This window comes from Marmota monax, unplaced genomic scaffold (assembly GCF_021218885.2).
Source record: "Marmota monax isolate L192 unplaced genomic scaffold, Marmota_monax_Labrador192_F-V1.1 WCK01_AAM20220418_F8-fsc00111, whole genome shotgun sequence".
In the NCBI taxonomy this organism is placed as follows: Eukaryota; Metazoa; Chordata; class Mammalia; order Rodentia; family Sciuridae; genus Marmota; species Marmota monax.
In genome coordinates, this window is record NW_026695067.1 from 4,032,301 (window position 1) to 4,053,328 (window position 21,028).

At 39.0% G+C, this 21,028-nt stretch overlaps 1 protein-coding gene across 1 annotated transcript; it reads left to right on the forward strand.

Moving 5' to 3' along the window:
• Positions 1–619: 619 nt before the first annotated feature.
• LOC124081704 (cytochrome c oxidase subunit 5A, mitochondrial) lies at positions 620–13,691 on the forward strand. Its single transcript, XM_046427997.2, has 5 exons — positions 620–813; positions 7,295–7,411; positions 8,489–8,610; positions 10,989–11,112; positions 13,527–13,691. The coding sequence occupies exons 1-4, from the start codon at positions 711–713 to the stop codon at positions 11,100–11,102; spliced, it is 456 nt and encodes a 151-aa protein (XP_046283953.1). The 5' UTR covers positions 620–710; the 3' UTR covers positions 11,103–11,112; positions 13,527–13,691.
• The last annotated feature ends 7,337 nt before the right edge of the window (positions 13,692–21,028 follow it).

A 21,028-nucleotide genomic window follows, 5' to 3' on the forward strand; every position in this document is an offset into this window, starting at 1 on the left:
GGCGCGGTGGTTCATGCCCATAAAACCAGCTTCTCAGAAGGTTGAGGCAGGAGGACTGTAAATTCGAGGCCTCCTTAACTTTGTAAGACCCTGTTTCAAAACGGAAAACAGGGCTGAGGATGTGGCTCAAGCGGTAGCGTGCTCGCCTGGCATTATTATTTTATTAGGTACTGGGAATTAAATACACAGGCGCTTTACCACTAAACCATATCCCCAGCCCTCTTTATATACATTTTCAGACAGGATCTCTCTCGCTAAATTGCTTAGGGCCTCGTTAAATTGCTGAAACTGGCCTTGAACTTCCCATCCTCCTGCCTCCGCAGTCGGCTATTTTTATTATAATATGTCGTTGTTTTTGCTCATTCCTCGTTTGAGGTGATTAGAGTCTCCTCCGACTCGAATCCCTTACACTGCCTATTGCTTGCTCCTCGCCTGTTTTCCGTTATCATTTCACCATCACCTTCCAAATCACCAGACTAGGAATGAGCCAGGGCGCGGCGCCGATAACATTTGTCCTCAGCGAGCTGCCGTACCCCACCGGTAGCTGCGTCTGTTCCACTCCCTGAGGCGCGAGCGTCGCAGGGGGCGGAACTGCGCGCTCCGCCCACCGTGCGTCGGTGCGTGAGTCCGGCCCCCGCGATCTCTCGAGCGGCCCGCGAGCTCACACCCGGCTTTTCTCCAGCCTCACTCCGCGCACAGCCGTCGCCGTCATGCTGGCCGCTGCTCTCCGCCGCTGCGCCGTGGCAGCAGCAGCCGCCAGAGCCGGCCCCCGAGGCCTCCTGCACCCTGCCTCGGCTCCCAGTCCCGCCGCCGGTAAGGCCCGCTCCTGTCACTGGCCTCGCCCGCGTGTCCTTGCGGTGACCTGGGCCCCCGCCGCCACTTGAGGGCAGGCTCTCCCGGCGGCCTAGCCTCTGTCCTGCGGACTGGCGGGCGAGCCCTATGACCGCAAACCGCTCTCGGTTCTACCTTGAGTTATGGTGGACTTGAGGATGAGCTCCTGGGGCCTCCCTCAGTGCAACTTCCTGGCGCCGGCACCGTGATGGGTCAGGTGTGGACCTGCTGGGGGCGTCCTGCAGGGACGCAGCATTCCACTTCACTACCCAGGCGGTGACTGTGTCCCGACGCCGACCCCGCGGCCACCTGACCGGGAGTGGCCGTTGCCGGCCTGCAGCGCCTTGACGAAGGTGACATTGAACCTCTGGGCGCGCCACTAGGGCAGGGGTCGGGGTGCGCCGGCGGCCCCCAGCGTCTCTTAGAACACTGTATAGTTTTTTCCTTAATCAGGCGGATCACTGCTAGCGTTTTGTGTGTCACCTTCACTGCGCACACAGTCATGTTTAGGTACTGTTGAGCCACGTTCTAATTCCTTCACATTTAAAATAGCTCCTTGTGTGTGACTGTAGTCTGAAAGACAGCCTGAGAAACTGATACGTGTTACAAATATATATGTATATATGTGTGTATACACACACACACACACACACACACATTACTGTTTCGAGAATTGAGTAACACAGACCCAGGAGTACTGAGTTTTGCAAACATGGGAACCCTTTGTAGCCTTTTATCCCCCTTTCCGTTTAGAAGTCTGGTTGTTGGAGCATAAAATGTATTGTTAATTCTTGTCTCTTATTTTTCCTTTCCCTTATGTGTGTTATGGAAGATTTTGTGTCTTTTTTTTTTTTCCTAATTGGCATTGAACCCAAGGGCACTCTACCACTGAGCTACATCCCTAGTCCTTTCTATTTTTGATTTTGAGATAGGGTCTCGCTAAATTGCTGAGATTGACCTCGAATTTGGCGATCCTCCTGCCTCAGCGTCACTGGAATTACATACAGGCACGTGCTACTGTGCTCGCTCAGCACTATACATTTTTTTTAAACCTATTTTTTTTTTAATATTTATTTCTTAGGTGTAGATGGACACAATGCCTTTATTTTTATGTGGTGCTGAGGATCGAACCTGGGTCGCACCCGCACTAGGTGAGCGCTCTACCGCTGAGCCACAATCCCAGCCCCAGCACTGTACTTTTAATTATAGTAACTACACTTGAATCTTGGCTCCTGGTGGTGGTATATACTATATTATGAAATTTGTGCCCTATGCATGCATATTTAAACATAAAAACTTTGAAATTCAAAATTAAAAACGTTTTCTTGGTAACTTAAGATATTTTAACTAGACACTTCAGAATCTAAAGAATATTTTTGGTTTCATTCAGTTTAGATTTTTTTTTGTAAAGTTTCATAGAATGATAAGGCTGGAGTTCACTTAAGAGACCATGGAGGGCTGGGGCTGTAGCTTAGTGGCAGGGCACTGTTCAATCCTTAGCATCTGGTAAAAATAAATAAAGGCATTCTGTTTATCTGAGTACAAAAATTTTTTTAAAAAGAGATACCATGGAGATAATCACATACAAAAGAGGAAACTGAGACCTACCTCTAGAAACTGACTCCTTCAGTAATGGGGGAAATATTTTGTTTCTTAGCCATAGTTGTTAGGTTTGACCCATGGTGATGTTTCATGTTTTTTTTTTTCCTTATTTAATTGTTAAAGTAGCAAATATTATTTTAATTTTTTTTTCATGTAAATAACGCTTCAGGAGGTTTCTCTTGACCTCTTCAAAAAAATTTCTTGAAACAAATTTCTTTGGGAAATGGCACAGGTTTTTGGCAAACTGTAGCCTAAGGAGATTTCTTCTTTGTGGTTTGTCTCTCAGATATTCTGTTCATCCTCCTGAGTATAATGAATTCCTAAACCAAGGGCTTTATTTTAGGTGTTTGTCCCATATACCTAAATATTAGCCACAAGGAGGCAGTATCAGTACAAGTGGTGTTGGCTACTTTTTATCTGTGACCTTGGACATGTTCATTAACTTTAAGCCTCAGTTGCTTCCTTTCTAAAATCAGGATAATTTTTGGTATTTAAATGAGATTTAACTCATTTAAATAACTTGTCACCTTAAATAACTTGTCACCTTGCCTGACACAAATATTTAATACAGTCATGCCTTGTTTAAGGATTAAATAAGGTCTGAAATGCCTCAGCCTTAGGCAATTTTGTGAGACTATCATAGAGCATATTTATTCAAACCTAGATAGTATGGCCTACTACACACCTATATTATATGTATGGTGTAGTCCATTTTGAAGCTTAAAATCATTCACTGAAACATTGCTATGCAGTGCATGAATTGTAGCTTTATAATAGTGAATTTTATTTTTGCATATAGTAGGTTGAGATTTGTTATCAGTATGAAACTGTAGAGGTCTAACTCAAGTGAAAGTCAAAAAGAAGTAAGTTTCTTTTGTATTTATTTTTTATTTTATTAAAATATTTGTTGATTGATCTTTATTTATGTATTTTATTTATTTATATGTGGTGCTGAGACTCGAACCCAGTGCCTCAACGCATGCCAGGCAAGTGCGCTACTACTGAGCCATAACCCCAGCCCTTATTTATTTTTTAGAAGTAAGTTTTTTAATTGAGGCTATCCAAGGTCAAATGAGAGTATGTTTGAAAGAGAAATTTTGAGGGGTTGGCCTGAGAAGCCTTAGGTAACAGCTTAAATCTGGTCCATGAAGAAGATTCCAGTTTGAAACCTAATTGTTTCCCAATAATTGCAAAATTAGGTGATTTAATGTTTTAAATAATGGTTAAATTCTGTAGTCAACTCTTAAAATCCTGACTCCTGTATCCTTTTCCTGAGAGCTGCAGAAGGCTCAGAAGGGTCAGAATTGGGCTGAATTTAAACAACACTTTCCAACTGCTTTTTTGTACCGCTCCCACATTTCCAGGTTCTCAACTTGAGGCTCTCAAGATCCATGCCTGGTCTTCAACCTTGCTTTGTCAACATCATCAAAACCTTGCTGTTGGGCTGGGAATGTAGCTCAGTGGAAGAGCGCTTGCTGGTTTCCTTAGTACCCCATAAAAAATAAATAAATAAAATAAAGGCATTGTGTCTGTCCATGTTCAGCTCCCTCCCCCCAAAAAAACTTGCTCTTGAACTTGTTATTGTTCCCTCCACATTATATGTTGCCATCCTTAATTCCTAGAATTACTACCACCAAAATGACCATTCCCTCAGCTTTGTCTGAGCTGATTAGTTATTAAACAGAAAGCCAACTGTGTGGTGAGGGTGGTGGTTTTTTAAATAGAGCACATAACTGAAGCAATGTTCCTAAGAGCTTTTTTTTTTTTTCTTTTCTTTGTTTTTAATATTTTTAAAAATTGTATACAGACACAATAACTTTATTTTATTATTTATTTTTATGTGGTACTAAGGATTGAACCCAGTGCCTCTCGTATGCTAGGCAAATGCTCTACCAGCTGAGCTACAACCCCAGCCCTCATAAAAGCTTTTTTAAAATGTTCCCATTTTTGGTCAGGCATAGTGGCCTGATTACACCTGTAACCTACTTAGGATACTGAAGCAGAAGAGTGGCAAGTTCAAGTTCAGCCTCACCAATTTAGTGAGACCCTGTCTCAAAATGGAAAATAAAAAAGGCTGATGGTAAAGCTCAGTGGTAGAGTGCCCCTGGTTTCAATTCCCAGTGGTGGTGGGGTGACAGTGTTCTCATTTTTCATAGTTGCTTCCCCTTTTCAGGTTATATCAAAGAATTGAATAGTTGTTTTCTAATATTTTGCCTTTCAAGCCTCAAAACTAGGTGGAAATGTTGTACTTAAGTATTGTTGTGGTGGGATGCCTATATAATTTCCCTAAAAAAATGTTACATATGTAGGGGACATGTCTATAGCTAACAAAATAGATCTGTTCTACTGGAGTTAGAAACATAATTTTGTTATGGAGCAGAACTGTTACCATGCATGGGCAAGAGGGTGGACTCCATTGCTCATTGTACTCCACTATGAACCCACTCTCCCCCTGCGGTAATAGTTCCCCCACCCCAAGTAACAGTTTAAACCAAGTGGGAGAAGTCAGTTTTTGCCTTCCTGGAAGAGATGTATAGTCGCAGTACATGCTTGTATTATTCCAAACAAATGTTTTATGAAAGGTTTTTTTTTCTTTTTGCGTATAACTAGTTTGTAATTTGACTACGTGAAAAGAGGTGATTGAATCATTCAGGGTCATGCTTTCCTTTACTTGAATTTATGGTTTTGCTGCTCATCTGTTTCAGAGTTAGAAAAACAAAGCTAGGACTCACCTAGTCAAATTCATGCCTAGCAATAAAGGAAAGGAATTGGTTACTATGAAACATTTTATTTTTCTGGGTAAAAGGAAAGTTAAGTTTAATACTTAACTCTGGGAAGGAAGTCCATATACTTTCATTTTTCATGAGTAAATACTTAAGAGTGGTTTACTGTGTTATATGGTAGCTGTGTGTTTAATTTGATAAGAAATTGCCTAGTCTTCCAAGGCAGTTGTATCTTTTTTTTGTATCATTCTTTATATTTGCACTTTTAAGCATTCAAGGATAATTTTAGGTTTTATTGTTTTAACTTTAGTTTTCAAAAAATGTAGCATGCAAATTCTTTTTATTTTTAATTTAATTTTTTTGCAGTGCTGAGAATTGAACCCAGGGAGACTCTGCCACTGAGTTACGTCCCAACACTTTTTATTTTTATTTTTATTTATTTATTTATTTTTTAGCTGTACACAGTACCTTTGTTTTGTTTGTTTATTTTTATGAGGTGCTGCTGATCAAACCCAGGGCCTCACACGTGCTAGGCAAGCGCTCTACCACTGAGCCACAACCCCAGCCCCATTATTTTTTATTTGAGACCAGTTTTGTTGAGTTGGCCAAGCTTACCTCAAATTTGATCATTTTTCCAAATAGCTGAGTACAGGTGTGTGCCATTGCACCTGGCACATAGATTTTTTAAAAAGGTAAACCAATGTAAGTATACATTGTAGATTCACTTCAGAACTAGCGTGGACTTTCTCTTATTTATGTATTTATTTATTTATTTGGTGCTTGGGATTGAACCCAGGCATGCTTTACCAATAAGCTATGTTCCCAACCCTTTAAATTTTAAATTTTGAGACAGAATCTCCCTAAGTTGCTGAGGCTGGCCTTGAACTTGTGATCCTCCTGCCTTCTGAGTTGGTGGGATCACAAATGTGCACCACTGTGCCTTGTTTACTTTTTTATTTTTTTGAGACAGAGTTTTAACCTGTTTCCCAGGTTGGACATTCTCAGTCCTTTTTATTTTATTTTGAGACGGAATCTTGCTTTGTTGCCTGGGCTAGTCTTGAAGTTTTAATCCTTTTGGCTGAGCCTCTTCCATAGCTGGGAGTATAATTGTGAGCCACTGGTATCCTGACCCAAAATTCTTTTTCATTAGAAATTAATACCGTTCATGGTAAAAATTCAAACAGTATGGAGATATATATAGAAAGTTTTGCCCGGTGCTGTGGCACACTCCTATAATCCCAGCTACTTGGGAGACACTGAAGAAAGTTTTCCTCTCCCAACTATCGTTAACGATTTCTTTCTTTCTTTCTTGGTACCTGGGATTGAACTCAGGGGTGCTTAATCACTATATCCCCAGCACTTTTTATATTTTATTAAGAGACAGGGTCTTGCTAAGTTGCTTAGGGCCTTGCTAAATTGCTGAGGTAGGCTTTGAACTTGTAGTCCTCCTGCCTCAGGCAGCTTCTGAGATTATAGGCATTTGCCACCACACCCAGGTAACAATTTCAAGCTAGCATTACACATTAGAGGCAGGAAGCATAAATGTACTCATAAAATACTTTTTGTTCTACTTGCTTTTCTTCGCTTAATTTATTTTATTTTATTTTTTTAGATATAGATGGATTCTGTACCTTTATTTTATTTGTTTATTTTTATGTGGTGCTGAAGTTTGAACCCAGTGCCTCAAATGTGCCAAGCAAGCACTCTACCATTGAGCTACAACCCCAGCCCCCCTTTGCTTAATTTTTAAGATACCTTTTTATATCAATACACAAGATTTATTTCATTTGACCTGTTGGATTTTTTTTTTTTTAACCACAATATATAGTTAATTCAAAACTCAATGCATTAGCCAGGCGTGGAGGTGCACTCCTGTAATCCCAGAGGCTTTGGAGCCTGAGGCAAGAGGATCCCAGGTTCAAAGCCAGCCTAGGCAACAGCCCAGGGCCTAAGCACCTTAGTGAGACCCTGTCTCTAAATAAAAAATAAAAAAGGGCTGGGGATGTGGCTCAGTGGTTAAGCACCCTTGAATTCAATCCCCGTACCAAAAAAAAAAACAATAAACCCTCAATGCATTAGACAAAATATGTCAAATACTGTTTTTGTACATTAAACTCATTGCTCTTTCTCCATTGTAGCAATCCCATCAGTTCGCTGCTATTCCCATGGGTCCCATGAGACAGACGAGGAGTTTGATGCTCGCTGGGTGACATACTTCAATAAACCAGATATAGATGCCTGGGAATTGCGTAAAGGTAATTGGGACATAGACATATTTGTCTATTTTGGTATGCAGATACAGACTTTTTCCACTACTTTGTTGAAAGTAGCTATTTTTGAAAACATGCATCATATAAACTGGTTACAGTCGTGCAATTTGCAGTTAGGAAAGTTTATAGCTTCTGTGGTATTTCGTGTAAAGTAGAGTTTAAAAGCAGGCACTATGGACATTTGAGTTAGATAATTCTTTATTGTAGGGGGCTGTCCTTTGTACTACAGAGTGTTTTAGCACCATCCTTGACCTACCCATTATTTACATATACACCTGCAGTTGTGAAAACCAGAAATATCTCCAGATACTGCCTAATGTCTCCTGAGTGATAAAATCACCCCTAATTGAAAGCCACTGTTATAAAGATAGCACTAGCTGAGTGTAGTTAACAATTTTGTACTTTTTAGATAATTTACTTAAGCAGTTATTGGTTCTCTTGCCCTTTGGGGTAATAGTTTGAGTTTTTTGTAATTCTTGTCATGAATGGTTTTGCCCTGAATAAGAATCTAGTCTGAATAGGACTTAAAACTTTTTTTTTTTTTAAGCTGCAGTTTTGTATTTAATGATAAATAAGTAGCATTAATGATAACTAGTCACTAATTGTAAGTATACTATAATTTTAACTCAGTCCAGATTGTTTTTCCAATAGAATCTGTTTCAAAGCATCAAAAATAATCTATATTGTTAAAGATCTGAGTTGAAAATAACCCTCTTGTTTCAAGAGAAAATGATAATTACAATGAAAACAGTGTTTACATGTAAGAAAACTCAGGTTTTAGCCAGGTGCAGTGGCTCATGCCTTTAATCCCAGCTACTTAGAAGGCAAAGGCAGGAGGACCACAAATTTAAATCCAGTTTGGTCAACTCAGTGAGATCCTGTCCCAGAAATGGGTGGGTGGTAGTGGGGAATGGCAGAAGATGTGGCTTTTGGTGAGGGCTCAAGTTTAATTCCTGGTACCAAAAATAATCATATGTCATGATTCAACAAGGATATAGATACTAAATATTAGTCTAAGTGAGGGTATTCCAGTTTGACATGGCCCTCTTTTTAATTTGACAGGAATGAACACTCTTGTTGGCTATGATCTGGTTCCAGAACCCAAAATCATTGATGCTGCTTTGCGAGCATGCAGGCGGTTAAATGATTTTGCTAGTGCTGTTCGTATCCTAGAGGTTGTTAAGGTCAGTGAAATAGCATTGTTAATATTGTTCTAGAAGTGGGTGAGCTGTTGATCAGGTATTAATATTATGTTTTCTAATTTGTTGAACTATCCAAAACAGTGGGAATGTACTTTGTAGTTAAAATTTATCCAAGGAGTTGGGGAAATAGCTCAGTTGGTAGAGTGTTTGCCTTGCATGCAGAAGGCCCTGGGTTCTAATCCCCAGCATCATTAAAAAAAAAAAAAAATTACTCAAGGCTTTAAAAACTGCATGATAGGGGGCTGGGGTTGTTGCTCAGTGGTAGAATGCTCGCCTAGCATGCATGAGGCACTGGATCCTCAGCACCACATAAAAACAAAATAATGTGTCTGCCTAAAAAACTAAAGATATATAAATAAATAAATCTTTTTGCTACTTGTAGTATGAAAATAAACGTTGCTAATGGTTTCTTGAGGTGAGATTGCCAGAATAGGTTATTACTACTATTAATATTTTAGAAATGTGTTTGACATGAAACACATTCATGGTATTAACTGGAGAAAGTTATAAAACAGTGTTTGTGGTTTGATTTCATTTTATTTTATTTTTAAAAAAAGAGAACTCATATATGAAAATGTAGCAGCATATATGCTAATCCCCCCTTCCCATTGGTTATTGTTTCTGGGTTTTTTGTTTGTTTGTTTGTTTGTTTGTTTGTTTGTAAAGAACAAATACTGTTCTATTTATTTATTTTAAAAACTTATTTTTTAATTGTAGTTGGACACAATATCTTTATTTTATTCATTTATTGTTATATGGTGCTGAGGATCGAGCTTAGGGCCTCGTACATGCTAGGCGAGTGCTGTACCATTGAGCCACAACCCCAGCTCCAAATACTGTGTTTCAAATCAGAATTTTTAAAAAATTTTTTTGTAGTTGTAGATGGACAGAGTGCCTTTTATTTATTTTTATGTGGTGCTGAGGATCAAACTTGGTGCCTCACATGTGCTAGACAAGTGCTCTACCACTGAACTATACAGCCCCAGCCCACAAACCAGAATTTTAATTAAAAAATATATATATACAATTAAGGAGACTTAGAATTTGCCAAAGGCAGTTTGGCATTTTCTTAGTTCATTTGACTCTTTAATATTTGCTCCTGAGAAACTTTGTGGCAATATAAGCATAATTATATATTTGTCAAAATTCTCTGGCCCTGGACATATATATTCTTTGTGTACAGCTTTCCATGAAAAAATATTATGGCCTGTAAGAAAGAAATTCAAAGTCTGTAAGGGGAAAAGTGACATACTTTATCTATAATGGGTAAGATAATTAAGGGTTCTGTAGGCTATCAATCCGTTTAGCACTGGTAGTTAATTCAGTTAGAGTCTCAAATTGGATGCAAATTAAAAAACTTTTTTCCTGTGTTAACTTAATTTTTCCTATTGCCTGCTGGGCATGTTTAATTATCTTACAAAAATTGTCATCACCATTTTTTTTTTTTTTTAAGAATCCAGGGGCCCTTAACCACTGAATCACATTCACAGCCCTTTTTATTTTTTATTTTAAGACAAGGTCTTGATAAGTTGCTTAGGGCCTGACTAAGTTGCTGAGACTGGCCTCACCACATTCTTTCCCAGTAATTCCAGGCTTTAAAATGTTTGGGTTTTTTTTTTTTATTTGTTTGTTTGTTTTCTGGATTTAGTCTTATTATCTTTGTTATTCTCAAAATATCTTTAAAACCTACCTCAAGCCAGATGCAGTGGCACATACCTCTAATTCCAGCTACTCAGGAGGCTGAGGCAGGAGGATTGTAAGTTCAAAACCAGTCTCAGCAACTTAGGCCCTAAGCAACTTAGCAAGATCCCTTCTCAAAATAAAGAATAAAAAGAATTTGGGGGCCGGGGTTGTGGCTTAGTGGTACGGCACTTGCCTAGCACGCGTGAGGCACTGGGTTCGATCCCCGGAACCATGTAAAAATAAAAAATATGCCCATCTACAACTAAAACAAAACAAAACAACAACAACAAAACAAAAAAAAAAAAACAAGGATTAGGGCTGTGGCTCAGTGGTAAAGTGCCTCTGGATTGAATCCATGGTACCAAAACAAAACAACCAAAAAAAAACTACCTCAAGGTGTAGAGGTTGTAGCTCAGGAGTAGAGTGCTTGCCTCAAATGTGTGAGTCCTTGGGTTTCATCTCCAGTGCTAGGAAAAAATTAATAAATAAAAGCTACTTCGAACAGTACTTGTGTAAGTTGTCCTCTTCATTGACAAATGTGTTGCTGTAAAAGTTGATGATCTGTGTTTAACTATGCCACTAGGCTGCATATATTATAAAAGCTTTTCAACTTAATTTTGTTAATAAAGACAGCTTTTGTTTTCAGACAGTTAAATGTCAATATTCTCTACCACCAGGACAAAGCAGGACCTCATAAGGAAATCTACCCCTATGTCATCCAGGAACTTAGACCAACTTTAAATGAACTGGGAATCTCCACTCCAGAGGAACTGGGCCTTGACAAAGTGTAAATCCCCATGGGTAAGCGGCACACCAGTGACCAAGGCAGGAGAATAAACCAGGGAGGGGCAAGTGAATGTCATTCAGGGCTCTCAAAGCACTTATTCTTGCTTCAGGTAGTATCCACTAACATATAGATTTAGAGAGTATCACAATGATGATAAATTTAAGGAACTGAAGTTATTTTTTATAGTTATTATTCTCTAAGTGGTGTAAAGTCAAGCAAAAGCCTCCTTCACTTAAGTATCTATGTAAACTGTTTCAAGCACAAAGAATAACAGATAGCTAGGCACGGTGGACATGCCTGTAATCCCAGCAGTAATCCTGATCACAAATTCAAAGCCAGCCTCAGCAAAAAAGTGGAGTGCTAAGCAACTCAGTAAGACCCTGTCTCTACATAAAATACAAAGTTGGGCTGGAGGGGCTGGGGATGTGGCTCAAGCGGTAGCGCGCTCGCCTGGCGTGCGTGCGGCCTGGGTTCGATCCTCAGCACCACATACAAACAAAGATGTTATGTCTGCTGAGAACTAAAAAAATAAATATTAAAAAAATTAAAAAAAAAAAAGTAGGGCTGGGGATGTGGCTCAATGGTTGAGTGACCCTGAGTTCAATCCCCAGTATACCCCATCCCCCGCCACCAAAAAAAAAAAAAAAAGAATAACATCATAACAGCAAGTCCATGTGCCACACCTAAATTTTCAGATATTATTTTGCCCTGTTTCCTTTGTGTTTTTAATTTTTCCTCTAAAAAATGACCAGTTTCACAAAGAGTTAGAGCCCTTTGTGTGCCCTTAATTTTTCAGTAGCAGACTTAATGACACTTCCGTTTTGGTGGGCCCCATAGATTTAATAATTAAATACCTACTATTTAGTAATAAAATTTATTTGGTAACCTCATTCTCTGGAAAGACAGAGCAATCAAAACAGTCACAAGATTGTCTAAGCAGTGAACAGGGTACAGAAAATCCTTTGTTAAAACAGAAAATTTATAAGCAGTAACTTGTTTAATTTTTTAAATTTTGGGGGTTACTAGGGATTTATCCCAGGGGTAATTTACCACTGAGTTATATCATCAACCCTTTTTATTTATTTTGAGACCAGGTATCACTAAGTTGCTGAGGTTAGCCTTGGACCTGTGATCCTCCTGCCTCAGCCTCCCTAGCTGCTGGGATTACAGGCATGTGTCACTGCATCTGGCTTTGTTTTTATTTTATTTAACAAACACATATGGTGTAAATAGCTTTTACTGTTCCAGACAGTGTGCTGTACATTCTCTCTTTTTAAATCCATTTAATTACTGTAATAATCCTGCGAGGTAGTTACTATTGGTATAATTATTCCCATTTTACTGAAGAGGAAACTGAGGCACCTTGGCCATGGTCATACAGTTAGTGGTGTGAACCTAGGCAGTCTGGCCTAGAGGCCATTGCTCTTACTCACTAAGCCATGCATGTTGTGCAGATACTTTGGTACTGGGCATTTACCAAGGCCAGACTCCTGTTTCTCAAATGTAAATAATGAGGCTCAAATAGAGGATTTTTTTCCCCTAAAAGTAAGAAGACATTTATTTTTAAAAAGTGGCACTAAAATGTGTCATTAAAATTTCAAAATGAGTGGATCCAAAGTTATTTAAAGAGCTTATGTTGGCTGGGCACGGTTATCACCTGTAATCCCAGTACCTTGGAAGGCCAAGGCAAGAGGATTGCAACTTCAGGACCAGCTTAGTGGTTAGGTGCTCCTGGGTTAAATCCATAATACAAAAAAAATTTTTAAAGGCTGGGAGTGTAGCTATGCCTGTGATCCTCCCAGTTTGGGAGGCTAAAGCAGGAGTATCACAAATTTGGGGCCAGCCTCAGCAATTTAGTGACACCCTGTCTCAAAATGAAAAAGGGCTGGAGATATAGCTGTGTGATAACAAACTCCTAGGTTCAATTCCTAGTACTGCAAAAAAAAAAAAAGTTTGGTTTATTTATTTTTTTAAGTGCAACTGTCATATTCTTTTCTAACTGAAAAAGAAGACTATTCAGTTTACATATGATATAAATTATGAAAATGCCATAAAGCAAGCTCTTGTGACGTGACTGGGACAAGATTAAGATCGAGCAGAAAAGGCTACAGAAAGCCAGGTGCAGTGATACACGCCTGTAATCCCAGTGTCTTGGGAGGCTGAGACAGGAGGATCAAGAGTTCAGAGCCATCCTCAGCAATAGTGAGGTGCTAAGCAACGCAGTGAGACCCTGTCTCTACATAAAATACAAAGTAGGGCTGGGGATGTGGCTCGGTGGTTGAGTGCCCTCCGAGTTCAATTCCTGGTACCAAAAAAAAAGGCTACAGAGAGTAGTTTGCCAGGCTATAGTTCTAAAGGTTATTTTAAATAAGATTTCTATCTTTTCTTAATTTTTTCCATTGCTAACTCTTTGTGTTTTCTCTTACAGATGGTCTTCCCAAGGATTTATTCGTATTGCTACTTGATTGTAAACAGTTACCTGGAAATGCTGATGATAACATATTACCTTATTTGAACAAGTTTTCCTTTATTGAGTACCAAACCATGTGATGGTAACTTGGACTAATAAAAGGGAAATGAGTTTGAACTGAAATTAGGTATTATTCTATTGTTTGCATTGAGAAACAACATGAAATGCTATGGGGGCCTACATGAGGGAATAGGTGACTTCTGAGGAAATGACTTTTTTTGTTTTTTTACTGGGGATGTGGCTCAGTGGTTGAGAACTCAGGGGCACTCGACCACTGAGCCACATCAGCAGCCTTATTTTGTATTTTACTTAGAAACAGGGTCTCATTGAGTTGCTTAGGGCCTTGCTGTTCCTGCAGCTGGCTTTGAACTCAGGATCCTCTTGTCTCAGCCTCCCGAGCTGCTGGGATTCCATGTGTGCACCATTGCGCCCCACAGGAGATGACTTTAAAGTTGAAGCCTAGGTTGGGGAAAGAGTGGTGTTTGTTTGTTTGTTTATTGTCAATAGACCTTTGTTTTATTTATTTATATATGGTGCTGAGAATCGAGCCCAGTGCCTCACACATTCTAGGCAAGTGTTCTTCCTCTGAGCTGCAAACCCAGCCCTAGAGTGTTAATTCTTTTTTTTTTATGTTTATTTTTTAGTTATAGGTGGACACATATCTTTATTTTATATTTATGTGGTGCTGAGTATTGAACTTAGTGCCTCACGCATGCTAGGCAAGCGCTTTACCTCTGAGCCACAACCCCAGCCCTAGAGTATTAATTCTTGATCCAAAAAAATAATTTTAATTATTGTGTGATGTTTGGCCTTTGTACCATTGGAGTGAGTTTTTGTTTGTTTGTTTGTTGTTTTTTAATAGTTTCTATATGTGTATAAGTAATCACATTTAAATTTGCTTTAGTAACCAAAATATAAAGGATTTACCATAACTAGCTAAGAGGGACCTTGTCAGTCTTCTGGGCTCTTAATAGGTGACAGGAGGAATGCAAAATCAATTAATGGTCTATTCTCATGGTCATGGGAGGGCACATAGGTTCACAAGTACTTTACAAAGGTGAAATAGTGTTATGGTGGTCTTCATGCTATAAACGTTTGTTGAATGCCTTCCACATACCAAACATATGCCAAGACACTGAATGCAGAGCAATGAATAGGAAAGACAGAACTAAAAGTGGGAAAAACTGGATAGGGAAGAAAGTTAGTTGTATAGTCCCTTAATGAGGATTTTGAATTAGGATGGTAGCAGTAGAAATGAAAAAGTTTGAATTTCAAGAATCACATAATGAGGTATAGTTGATCACTAATTCAATAAGGGGAAACGGGAACTTTGAAAAGGCCTTTTTTGCATGTTTGAGTGAAGATGCCATTATAGGAAGAGTCAATAAAAAGAGGATCTTGGTTCAGGGTGGAGAAGTTGCTATATTTTATTCTGGACCTATTAAATTTCAGGCATCACTGGGCAGGAAGGCCTCAGGTTCTAAAAAGAGACTAGTGAGAAAAACTTAAAGTTTGAAACAAAAAAGGGTAATATTTCCAATGAAAACCATTTGTAGGCAGGTATGAAATAAATTGAAGGCTGACATGTAGAAAGAAGAGAATAACTTTTTTTTTTTTTAAGTTTATGGACACAGCACCTTTATTTATTTATTTTTATATGATGCTAAGGATTGAACCCAGTGCCTCAGATATGCTAGGCAAGCACTCTACCACTGAGCTACAACCCCAGCCCACCTTTTTTTAAAAAAATATTTATTTTTTTGTTTTAGGTGGACACAATATCTTTATTTTTTTGTAGTGCTGAGGATCGAACCCAGTGCCTCGCGCATGCCAGGCCAGCGCGCTACCACTTGAGCCACATCCCCAGCCCTGCCAACTTTTTTTATTATAGAAAATTTCAAACATTGAGGGCTGGGGTTGTAGCTCAGAGGTAGAGGGCTCGCCTACCATGTGTGAGGCACTGGGTTCGATCCTCAGCACCACATAAAAATAAAATAAAGATATTGTAAAAGAAAAAGAAAATTTCAAACATTGACATTGATATAGTAGTAAAAATCCCCATGGACTCCATTACTGTACTTCAGCAGATAACAGTCCTAGCCATTCTTTTTTTCACCTATAGCCTTCACCCTCACCCAGCTCCAAATACTTAAAATTAAATCTCACATCTCCTTTGATCTGTAGGCAAATATTTTAGAATATCTCAAAAGTATGTGTTTTTTTTTTTTTTGTAATGGTATAACTATAATAAAGAAGCACTGTTAACTTTTTTTTCCTCGGAGTACTGGGGGTTAAATCCAGGGCACTCTCTATCACTGAGCTACATCCACAACCCTTTGTATTTTGAGAATCTCATTAAGTTCTCAGGCTGGCCTTGATCTTGGGATCCTCATGCCTTAGCCTCCCAAGTTACTGAGATTACACGTGTGTCACCATGCCTGGCATAGATAGATAGATAGATAGATAGATACACACACAAAGATATCTATTACTATACAAAGATATCTAGTAATATTGAGACACAAACACACATACATACACACCAGGGATTGAACCCAGGGGTACTTAACCATTGAGCCACATCCCCAGCCTGCTGCCTTTTTGTTTAATTTTTTTGTAGTTATAGATGCACAGAATGCCTTTTTTTATTTATTTATAGACAGGTTCTCACTAAGTTGCTTAGGGCCTCGTTAAGTTGCTGAGGTTGGCTTTGAACTTGTAATCTTCCTGACTCACACTCTCAAGCCACTAGGATTACAGGTGTGCACCACTGCTCCTGGCACTTATGTGTTTTTGCAGGCTGTTTCACAACTCTGTTCTTTTCCTCTTTGCTAGGTCAAGATTAAATAGATAGTTTTCTATATTGATAAGTGTGTGTCTTGTACTTTTTAATGGGCATAATATGCCATAGTAGAGGGGATTTTCTTTGTGAAAGGGTCTCACTATGTTGCTCAGAATGGTCTCAAACAGTCTTCTCGTCTCAGCTTCTAGAGGTGCTGGGACTGTACAGGCATTCCCTACCATACCCAGCTTTTCTGAATAGAGGATTTTTTTTTTTTTTTTTTTTTTTGCTACAAGGGATTGAACTCGGACGTTTTACCGCCAAGCCACGTTCCCAGCCGTTTTTATTTTTTTTTAATTTTGAGACAGGATCTCACTAAGTTGCTTAGAGTCTGGCTAAATTGCTGAGACTGGCTTTGAACTTGTGATCTTCCTGCCTCAATCTCCCAAGTCACTTGGATTACAGGTGTGTATCACCACACCTGGCTTGAATGGAGGAATTTTTTTTTTTAAGTATTTTTAGTTGTAGATGTAAATTATTTATTTATTTTCATGTGGTGCCAAGGATCAAATCCAGTGTCTCACACGTGTTAGGCAAGTACTCTACCACAGCCTGAATGGAGGATTTTTAAAAAAAAAAAATTTATTCACAATACCTTTATTTCACTCATTTATTTTTTACGTAGTGCTAAGGATCGAACCCAGGGCCCTGCGTGTGTGAGACAAGCGCTCTACTGCTGAGCCACAACCCCAGCCCCAAATGGAGGATTTTTTTTTTTAATTTTTTTTTTAAACATTTGTTGATTGACCTTTATTTATTTATTTTATTTATATGTGGTGCTGAGACTCGAACCCAATGCTGCACACATGCCAGGCAAGCATGCTGAGCCATAACCCCAGCCCCCAAATGGAGGATTTTTAAAAGTAGTTTTTGTTAGAATTTCATGACATTAATTTCCAGGTGCATGCCTATAATCCCAGCGACTCAGCAGGCTTGGGCAGGAGGATCAACAAGTTTGAGGCTAGCCTGGGCAATTTAGTGAGATCTTGTCTCTATGTATAATTTTAAAAATAGGGTTGGAGATCTAGAGTAGCATGTATGAGGGTTAATCTCCAACATCACAAAACAAATGAAAAACCAACTGAAGTTAAAGAGCATATGATGGTCAACAAATGATAGTTTTTCTTCACTTAAATTGGGGGAGGTTGAAGCCAAGTTATAGGAGGTGAAGGAGTGAGCTTAGGTAATGAAAATGGTTTGAAAGATTGTAAAGGTTGAAGAAAGCATTGATGTTTCTTTTACCAGCTGAAGATTTAGTGTATAGCTGGACAGATATGATAAATGGAACGTGGTGGGTTACTGTTTCCTTTATATCAAGTTCAGTTGAGATTTCTGTATTTTGTTTTGCCTGAGTCTTCTGCTCTACTAGAAATAGATGGATGTCGTGATGTATTTTTTGTCAATGCTGACTTTTAAATTTCTGAAAAGTTGTGGTGGCTACATGTTAGACTTCAAAAATAAGTCATACTTTTTAACTTGCTCACATTATTTTCTTTATGTCTTGGAGGCAAACTATGGCCCATGGGACAAATCTATCTAGCCCACTACCTGTTTTTGTACTGCTTGCAAGCTAAGAATTATTTTTTGTTTTTAAATGATTGAAAAACCAATATCATGTTAAGTGAAAATTATATGAAATTCAGATTCAGTGTTCATAAACAAGATTTTATTGGGACATAGCCACACTCACCTTTTGTATATTGTCTTAGCTACTTTTTTGCTCTTTTTTAAAGTTGTAAAATATAGATAGCACAAAATTTACTATCCATTGTTCAGTGGTATTAATTGAATTCACATTTTTGTGCATTATTTATGGCTGCATTTACATTCCATTGACAGAGCTGAAGAGTTGGGAGGAGACGGCATGATTCACAAAATAAAAAGTATTTACTGTTTGGCCCTTGGCCAGTTACAGAAAAAGTTTGCCAATCCTTGGTGGGCTGGCAACGTAGCACAGTAGTAGAGCCCTTGGCCTAGTGTATAGATAGACCATGGATTCAATCCCTAGTACCGAACCCACACCCCCAAAAAAGTATTTGCTAATCCTTAATCTAAAATAATAGAAATAATTTTCAAAGTGAGCAGACTTGTAAATCTAAGGCCTATTACTAAGAGACAAAAGTAACAAGTACAATCTATGGATAAATTTCTTTATCCCATTGGGTGTCTTTGTCTCTTCTGTGACAACCCCGTTAGTCAAATTGCTGGAGAAATTCATTTATCTTTTAGCTTAATGGATTCTGGCTCCACCAAAGAAAGTAGACAGTAAATACAGAATTCTTCCAACAGCTTTACTTGGATGGGCAGGGTTTCTTCTTCAACAAAACAGGGTCTCTAGCTTTTTCTTTCTTGGTGCTTTAAGGGTTTGTTTGTTTGTTTTATTGGGGATTGAACTCAGAGGCACCCAACCAGTGAGCCACATCCCCAGCCCTATTTTGTATTTTATTTAGAGACAGCCTCAATGAGTTGTTCAGCACCTCACTGTTAACTGAGGCTGGCTTTGAACTTTCGATCCTCTTGTCTCAGCCTCTGGAGTGGCTGGAATTACAAGCGTGGGCCACCAAACCCAACTCGAGATGGTTGGTTGTAGCATTGCTAAATTGCTCAGGTTGGCCTTAAGTTTGCAATCTTTTTGCCTTAGTCTTCCAAATTTCTGGGATTACAGATGTGGGCCATCAAGCTGGACTCTGTGCTTTACTTTGAATAACTCCTGTGCTTTACTTTGAATAACTTGAGGGCTAGATATGTGGCTCTGTGGTAGCATGAGCACAGCCCTGAGTTCGATATCCAGTACTGTAAAAAGGAAAAACAATGGAACTGATAAATGGTTTGCCACCATTTGTTTATACCTAGTACACAGACACATTTTTTTCCTCACGATCATTTGAAAGTAAGTTAAGGCATGGCATTTTACCCCTGAATACTTCAGCATGTATCTAAGAACAAGAACTTTTTCTTCTTACATAACCATAGTCTTTATGCTTTAAAAAGTTCAGTTTAGGTGGTACATGGTAGCATATAGCTATAATCCGAATGATTTGGAATGCTGAGGCAGAAAGATCACAAGTTCAAGATCAGCCTCAGCAACTTAGCAAGATCCTGTCTGAAAATGAAAAATAAGGGCTGGGGACATGGCTCAGTGATAGAGCTCCCTGGACTCATTCCCTAGTACCAAAAACAAAACAAAAAGGCTAGGCCAGTTACGTTATAGAATGTTCTGTAATCTTTACCTGCCTGGTTATATCGTCATTATTAAAATCCAAATAAACATTTTTGGCCAAATATGCTACGTAGATTATGTGAAATTCTGGTTATGTCCTCAGCAGAGTCGTGATACCAGTTTTTCCTATCTCCCATTTGTAACATTTGCCTACCAAATGATGGAAGGCAGCATAATAGAGCAGTAAGGTAACAAAGGGAGTTTGGATTGAGATTGTTCAAGTCCCAACCTACTATATAGCAGCATCAAAATGAATAAAATTTAGTCTGATTTATATTTGTATTTGTGTGTACATGTGTGTGTTAATTTACTGGGCTCTGAACTCAAGGCCTCGTATTTGCCTAGCTACATTCCCAGCCTTTTTTATCTTATCTTTAAACAAGTTCTCACTGAATTACCTGAGCTGGTGTCAAACTTTTAATCCTTGCCAGGTTCAGTGTTGTATGTGTGTAATCCCATTATTCAGGAGGCTGAGGCAAGAGGATCTCAACTTCAAGGCCAACTTCAGTAACTTCGAGAGATGGCTATCTCAAAAAATCAAAAGGGCTTGTGATATAGCTCAGTGGTAAAATGCCCTTGGGTTCAATCCCCAGTACCAAGGGAAATTAAAAAACCAAAAAACCTTTCACTCCCTCTGCTTCAGCCTCCCAAGTAGCTGGAATTACAGCCTGCATCATTGTGCCACTATGTACTGTGTATATCTTATCTGAAAATGGAAACTACCCTGCAGCATTACAATGAGAACGAAAGATTAGTGACATTATATTTGTTACAGTTTTGGGATATGCTTGGGAAAATGGCTTAAGCCTAGCTATTCTCGTCTCAACATTACTAATTGTCACTGCAGTTCTTCCTGTCTAGCTGTTCACCAGGGAGCTCGTCCCTCCTTAATAACAGAAGAAGTCATGTTTTGCAGAAACATTGTTTGGTCTGTCATTTTCCTACATAGAGGAAATGTGGTTGAAAAAATGAGATGATTCTGTGCCGGTCTCAGCTGTCCACAGTTGTGGACACGTAACTAGCTTTTTTCCTAGTATATTAATTCTGAAAATATCCTGGAAGTAGATTCTGCACATTTCTTTATGAAAACATGGAAAATGCCATTAAAGCACACTTGACCTTTAGTCCCATCTACTTGGGAGGCTGAGACAGGAAGATTACAAATTTGAGGCCAGCCTTGGCAATTTAGTGAGACCCTGTCTCAAAGTAAGTAATGAAAAAGAGGCTAGAGATGTAGCTCAGTGGTAAAGTGACACTGGGTTAAATCCTTAGTACCAAGGGGAGATTGACTGGTGACAAGAATTCAACTCTAAACATAGTAGAGTATCATATACCTATAAACCCAGCTACTTGGAAGGGTGAGGTAGGAGGATTGCTTGAATACAGGAGTTTGAGATC

Coding starts and splice junctions, on each gene's coding strand:
- LOC124081704 (XM_046427997.2), top strand. CDS start 711: ATGCTGGCCGCTGCTCTCCGCCGCTGCGCCGTGGCAGCAGCAGCCGCC. Junction 814..7,294: donor GGCTCCCAGTCCCGCCGCCG/GTAAGGCCCGCT, acceptor TCTCCATTGTAG/CAATCCCATCAGTTCGCTGC. Junction 7,412..8,488: donor TGCCTGGGAATTGCGTAAAG/GTAATTGGGACA, acceptor TTAATTTGACAG/GAATGAACACTCTTGTTGGC.